Raw genomic sequence first — 6,391 nt, forward strand, 5'->3', positions numbered from 1 at the left:
TTTGTTGAGCCTCGAGTCAAATCTTGAGCCAATTACAAGCTCCACTGGCTCCACAGTTTCCCACTTACTGGTAATAAATTTTGATTGTTTGTAATCTGAATTTAGAGCTGTGAATGGATTCTCTAATTGGTTAAAACATCCCTCCACATTCTTGCATGTTTCAGTGTCTCTTTGATCACGAAATACACCCTGGATGACTGACTCTTTTGCATGCTCATGAATTTCCTGCACAATATCCTCCATAGAGGTCACAAAAGAATTAACAACAGACTGGGCTACACCTGCTGCCTTTAGATCTGAAATGACAGAGGCACAACTATTTACAAGGTGTTCTGACGATAATGCTGGCTCTGACTCAACCTCAGCCTCATATGTCTCTTCTGCGGGATTTGCATTAGTACTATCAAGAACACATTGACAATGTGGTGGTTCAGTTTCAACAATAACATCACATGCACTATTCACATGACACTTATTCAGATGCTTCCTAAGACCAGAAAAACTATTGAAAAAACGTGACCATCCCACTTGGCCACATTGAAGATAAAGAGTCCTTCCCGTACAGAGTCCATGTATTACTTTGAGGTGCTTTACTAGATTGTTTGCTTCACCAAAGACATTGCTGCAAAGAAAGCACCTCATTGTTTAATTTCAAGAGTGCCTAACGCACCATTCTCGCTCGCAACTCTGCAATTCTTGGCGCTTCCTTAGTTTTCCCCACGTCAATGTTGTAAATGGAAGTTTGCAGAAAAGTGAAAAAGTTGTTCAAGGCAGGACTGTAAGATGTACCAAACACATAGTGGGCCTTGAAGAGCTCATCCAGGGCTCCAACCGAGCTGGTGGCTTGGCATGGAAGTGCATGCTTGTCGATGGCAATGAAGAAAGAGTGAATGCTGCTTTTTGTGGGTCCCTGAGCAAGGAGGTAGGGCTGACTGCTTTGAGCGATGTTGTCAAGATGCTGCTGCACGCTTGTTCCCGTCTATAACAAAACACATTCAACAACACTATTTATTAAAACAATAACATGATATCACTCCAATCTCTAAACAATTTAAGGATTCAAGAATTTTATGTCACATGCATAGAATTACTTGCGCAAAGCACATGCAGTGAAACTGTAAGGTTCTCCAGAAGAAAGAAAGGTTCAAAGGGAAGAGTGCTGTGTGTGGGATAGGTGCTCATAGTAGTATGTGGTGTATAACGTGTGTGTGTGTGTGTGTGTGTGTGTGTGTGTGTGTGTGTGTGTGTGTGTGTGTGTGTGTGTGTGTGTGTGTGTGTGTGTGTGTGTGTGTGTGTGTATTGTAGAACTTTGAGTGATGACAGAAATTAGATAGATAAAATGATACAATGATGTTTGAGGGGATGCACGGCTGCAGTGTGTGTGTTTGGGGGTGAGTGATGTTTGAGTGTAGGGTGGCGTTGACAAAGGGGTAGTGAGTGTGGGTGGGGTGGAGTTGGGGTGTGTTGGTGGATGTTTGGAGTTTGAGGTGTTGTTGGCAGGGGGGTGGGTGGTGGTGGTGTTGGGAAAAATAACCTGCTGAGTACATCACATGTACATTACAAATATAGCTAACTCCTACCCTAGCCTGATGAGCACATCACATGGCAGGAACACAATATAGTCAACTCTTGCTCTAAACCAACGAACACATAACACAAACATGATAATATAGTCAGGTCAAGGCCAGAGCCGAAGGCCCCATTTCCCAGGCTGGCAAATGGTGGACACTCAGACAATGCACCAGTCATCCTCAAGAACGGGAGAGCCACATTAATCTATCACACAAGAGACACTTCGAGGAGCTCTCCCCCATTAGGAGGAACACAAGAGATACACATGGATATACTAGGGCCTGAGAGCCAAGGTCAAGCAAAAACACACAGAACCACACACACCTCAAACGCACACACCTCATCGAGAGGAGGATACAGCATAAGACTGTACCACCCAGAGACTCTTGATCTTCTTCTGAAGCAGACCTTCCACGGAGGCGAAGCTCTGGACGAACCATCAGCGCTGATTAGGGACTTAGACATATTCGATCTCTCACGCTTTATGACTCTGTATAACCGTTGCCACTTTACTGAATAAATCCAAGGTCCTCGTGCCGACAGACTTTATTACCTCTCCGTCTCATTTCATCTGGTCCAGTAACTAGACAGACCGTTTTTCCCCTCAGTGGGAGGGATGAGGTTTGATTAATGTCTAGTGTACCTTTTGGAATTTGATGAGGTGATAAACTGCATTAGATGCTGATATCTTCCCTGGCCTCTTTCGTCCCTGTGCAGATGGTGGTAGCAGATGTAGCAGCAGTATGATGGCAGACATGTCACTGTCCCAGCCTAGAGGCCAGCAAGTATCAGGTTAACATTATGCCATAATTTTCCACCATCCTCAATATATTTAGCAACATGCTTCTCCACATTCAAAGACTTACCTTTTTCAACTTCAGTAGATGTCTCAGCGTTGCGCATTAAATCAAGAAGGTCTGTGGAGGGGACCAGTCCATGGCTTTCCTTAATGACTCCTGCTTTGAAAGTGGTAGGCCACCTCTCCATGAACTTGTTGGCAGTCTGCTCACCAAACATCACTCTAAAATCTTGTTCTATCTGTAGTTTGAAAAAGAAAAAAAAGAAGAAAAGGAGGACAACCTGAGTTGGTACCTTGTGCTACATTTTACAATATGTCTCAGTATTCAATGAATGTAGATGCCATACCAGTCCTGGTGTGTCTAGGAACCGTGGAAATACTGAGAAGACCTCTGCTGATTTGTTCTCATCATTGACCATGGCGTGGCGGTATGCGAAAGTGACTTTCATCTTTTCACGGATGGTCTCCTCATCAGAAGTGTGTCTCAACAAAGCGATAGCGCATTCCACTTCCTCGTCAGTCAGGACTGTGTCGGCAGTAAAGGGTCTAGTATGCCCATGGCCTGGCCCACCAACTTTAGAACAAGACAATTTTGTTGTTGCTGTTAATAACTACACAGTTTCATATCCTCCTTTAAACACATTTCACAGGTTGATAATTCCACCTCATGATAAATATTACCTTTAGGAGATGTACTAACTGCAGGACCTCTTTCCTCAGCAGCTTTTCGTTGAATTGTCTTCAACCGCCATGCAATGTAGCCTGAACCACTTTCAGGATCGTAGTAATGTTCCTATGTATAATGTAGGCACAGTGTGATATATACATTCATATGATCTCTGAGCTCTGGATAAAAGCGTCTGCTAAATGCATAAATGTAAATGTAAATCTCAGCAGTTCGAAGGGCAAATATATTTTAAAACCTTTACTTACATAGCCATTCTGTGAATATGGGTCTTCAAGGTATGGAAACAGAGCGACAATCCCCTGTGCATACATCACTTTTACACTCCGGGGCGGCGATGTCCTGGTGTATTCAATAATCAACATTCATAGATAGCATTGAACAACATGATCTAAACAATAATTGCTATGTTTAAACAATGTCTCATGATAACATATTTGATCCATACTTACCCATGTGTTTCCGTCATCCCTGCAGTAAGTATGTTGATGAGCTGTCTTCTGGTTGAATCTGTAATTGATTTAGTTTTCGCATACTCCTCCATGACACGGTCACCTCCAGGCTTTGTCGTCAAGATTTTTTCAATCAGCTAAGAAATAAAATGTGCAGTATTGTATTTTGAAAAATACTTGGAAATTATGAAACAAATAAGATGCACCTCAAATTAAACATGTGAAACACACAACTCACAGCTTTTGCTTCATAGTTAATGCGGCAAGGCCTTTTAGGTTGACTTCCTTCGGCTGCAACTGGCTCCTCAGCTGGGTCACACAACGAGAAGTTGAGGATCATTGTGTCTTCCGATGCAATTGAGCATGGAGATGACGTGGACTGAGGGTAACCTGAGCATTGGGAAATAAGAACACAATTACATAGTTCAACACTTCCACTTCAACGATGTGTGTGTAGTCTTATGCAGGTAGGCAGCAATTACCAGGTGCTTCATTGGCCAATGAAATTAGGAAAGGTCCATGGAACTCTTGTACGATCTCCTCAAAAACCTCAGAGTCGACCTCTGTGTTAGACTGGTCATAAACCTTGATGTCCAACCGTCTGTCTTCAGCAATGTTACATTTTAGACTCACTAGAGTAAAATAAATAAACAGTGCACAAAATGTTCTGATGAGAAACAATTGCAATATGCCACCACTTGATCAGGCTACTTTCAATCCAAATTTAGTGACTAACCTTCTCTCAAGAAATCACAGAATGTTAGTTCAGGCAGCTTCATGTACTTCTGCACTCCGCCAAACGAGACACGCAGAAGCATTTTCTGTTAAATTTAAATTTAAGGAAGGTTGAATAACTGTTAATATCCATCAAAATATTCTCTGAAGAATCAGAGCAAAGTTATTAGAAAACGTAATGGTCTAATAAACACTCACGGACTTATGGTATTGTAACGCTGGGTGTAAGTTAGCGTCACCTTAATAAAGTCTATTTTTGGGGTCGTGGGTAAGAACAGCACGGGGACAGCTTCTTCAGAGCAACTTGTATATGTTTTATTCTCCGCTCAAGAAAACAGACAAGTGGCACCCTTGTCGCCGGTAACAAACTTGAAACTAGCCTCTTGTGTGCGGCGTATCACTCCGCCCAACCTAACTACGGTGAACCCTATGGATACAAACTACATAGGAAGAAGTAGTTCCCCAATCTAAATAATAATGTAAAGAATATATTTATCAAATCATTAACCATCATAGAAATCATATTTTCTTTTACACAATTATTCACAAAAATAAATCTCCTCTTACAGTATCAATAGGTTGATATACGGGGTGCTAATAAACTTGTTAGCTGAGAGTATAACCTCGTGTCTTTCTAATGACTTTCTTGCCATTCAGCAATTGTTGAAATTACTCTCAATGTCTGGTTTCAGACAGGCACAAGTCAAGCACGACAACATAACATCTTGCAAATTATTTCAACTTGGGCAGAAACCACGTTGTCAAGCTAACTTGCTAACATTTTGGTACGTTAACCCAACGTCACCCACCCGGCCGAACAACTTCAATTATCACTAACCCATACATTGCACGGTGTTAACAAGTAAATCAAGTCTGAAATGTGTAATTTAAATGAATTTCGTTATCAACTGTATTACTTCTAAGTTCTTGACGTGGTATTGCAGTCGAATGCATCTGAACTTGAAGTCAGTGAGGCATATTGATTAGCTAACTACATCTATGCATGCCTAACTTAACTTAATACGCCTACCATCGTCTATCATCGTCAATGTATTGCAAAAAGTTGGTCGTTAGTGGAAAAATATCTAGCTAGATGGTGAAAACCTACAAATATTCATACAAACTTACCAAACTTAAAAGAGAGACGATTTCCAACGTGCCACTGCCAGCTCGAGCTCCAGTTCAGTTCTAGTACTTTCGCGGGGAATCATCACCATGTAGAGTAGATTTGGTCATTGTGTGCATGTTGGACTTAACTCTCACTTTTGACACTACTATTTAGACGATTTTACTCTGTACATTGTTATAACTACTCTATCCAGAGGAAAATAGGTTTACTCTGCAATAATGACACTCCATTTTTTACTGTATAAAGACATGCAATGCTCGTAATGTCGGCCATGGTTGTGAATGAATTCAGAAGCACCGCGGGCAAAACTTGCCGCGCAACAGAACTGCGGCGCAGCAAAACTTTTGCGGCACAGCAAAACCTTTGCCGCGCTCCAAAATTTGTGCTGCGCCGCAAAACTTCGCCGGCAACGCGTTCGGGCAGCAAATGCATCTTTTGGTGTGAACGCAGGGTTAAAGGGACAGCGATCCCTGAACCACCAAGACAGTAAACGACATGCCTAACACAATTGAAAGAACAACACATAACAAAATACTGTAGTTGAATTATGTTAAACTCACTACAACCAATTAAATACGGTATTATTTCTAGATGTCATGGCAACGTCCGCTCGCGACACTGGACTTGCGAGGCATCGACACGGACGTTCATTCACATAGCCAAAAACAAGAGAATAGATGGCTAGATAAAATAAACATCAAGACATACAATTCTAAAAAGAACAGATGAAGCAGCTACCCTTTTTTCCTTCGCGGTTTGCCTACAGAGCAGCGCACCTGCATTTGGGCATGGGTTGAATTGCGTGTGTCTCACGCCGAATGCATGAGACATGAGAGCCCTGTACTTACGTGACACAAACCAGCACCGCAAACGTTCTCTCCCGCTTGAGATGACGCCTTTCTTTATAGGTTCATGGGTCTGATGCGCCGATTTCCCATGCTGATATCCCCGGAGATTCTCGGGCATCTTCGAAAATTTGGCTATAGATTGTGTCATTACACGCTAAATAATATAATTAT

General features: G+C 42.1%; 1 protein-coding gene across 1 annotated transcript; it reads right to left on the reverse strand.

Moving 5' to 3' along the window:
• Nucleotides 1–271: 271 nt before the first annotated feature.
• On the reverse strand, nt 272–5,606 carry LOC132446569 (uncharacterized). Its single transcript, XM_060036892.1, has 10 exons — nt 4,245–5,606; nt 3,991–4,140; nt 3,747–3,898; nt 3,509–3,645; nt 3,305–3,398; nt 3,053–3,164; nt 2,719–2,945; nt 2,439–2,610; nt 2,216–2,343; nt 272–979 (listed from the first exon to the last, which is right to left on the reverse strand). Exons 1-10 carry the CDS (start codon nt 4,324–4,326, stop codon nt 662–664), a joined length of 1,572 nt encoding a protein of 523 aa, XP_059892875.1. The 5' UTR covers nt 4,327–5,606; the 3' UTR covers nt 272–661.
• Nucleotides 5,607–6,391: the final 785 nt, after the last annotated feature.

Source organism: Gadus macrocephalus, chromosome 18 (assembly GCF_031168955.1).
Source record: "Gadus macrocephalus chromosome 18, ASM3116895v1".
Taxonomy (NCBI): Eukaryota; Metazoa; Chordata; class Actinopteri; order Gadiformes; family Gadidae; genus Gadus; species Gadus macrocephalus.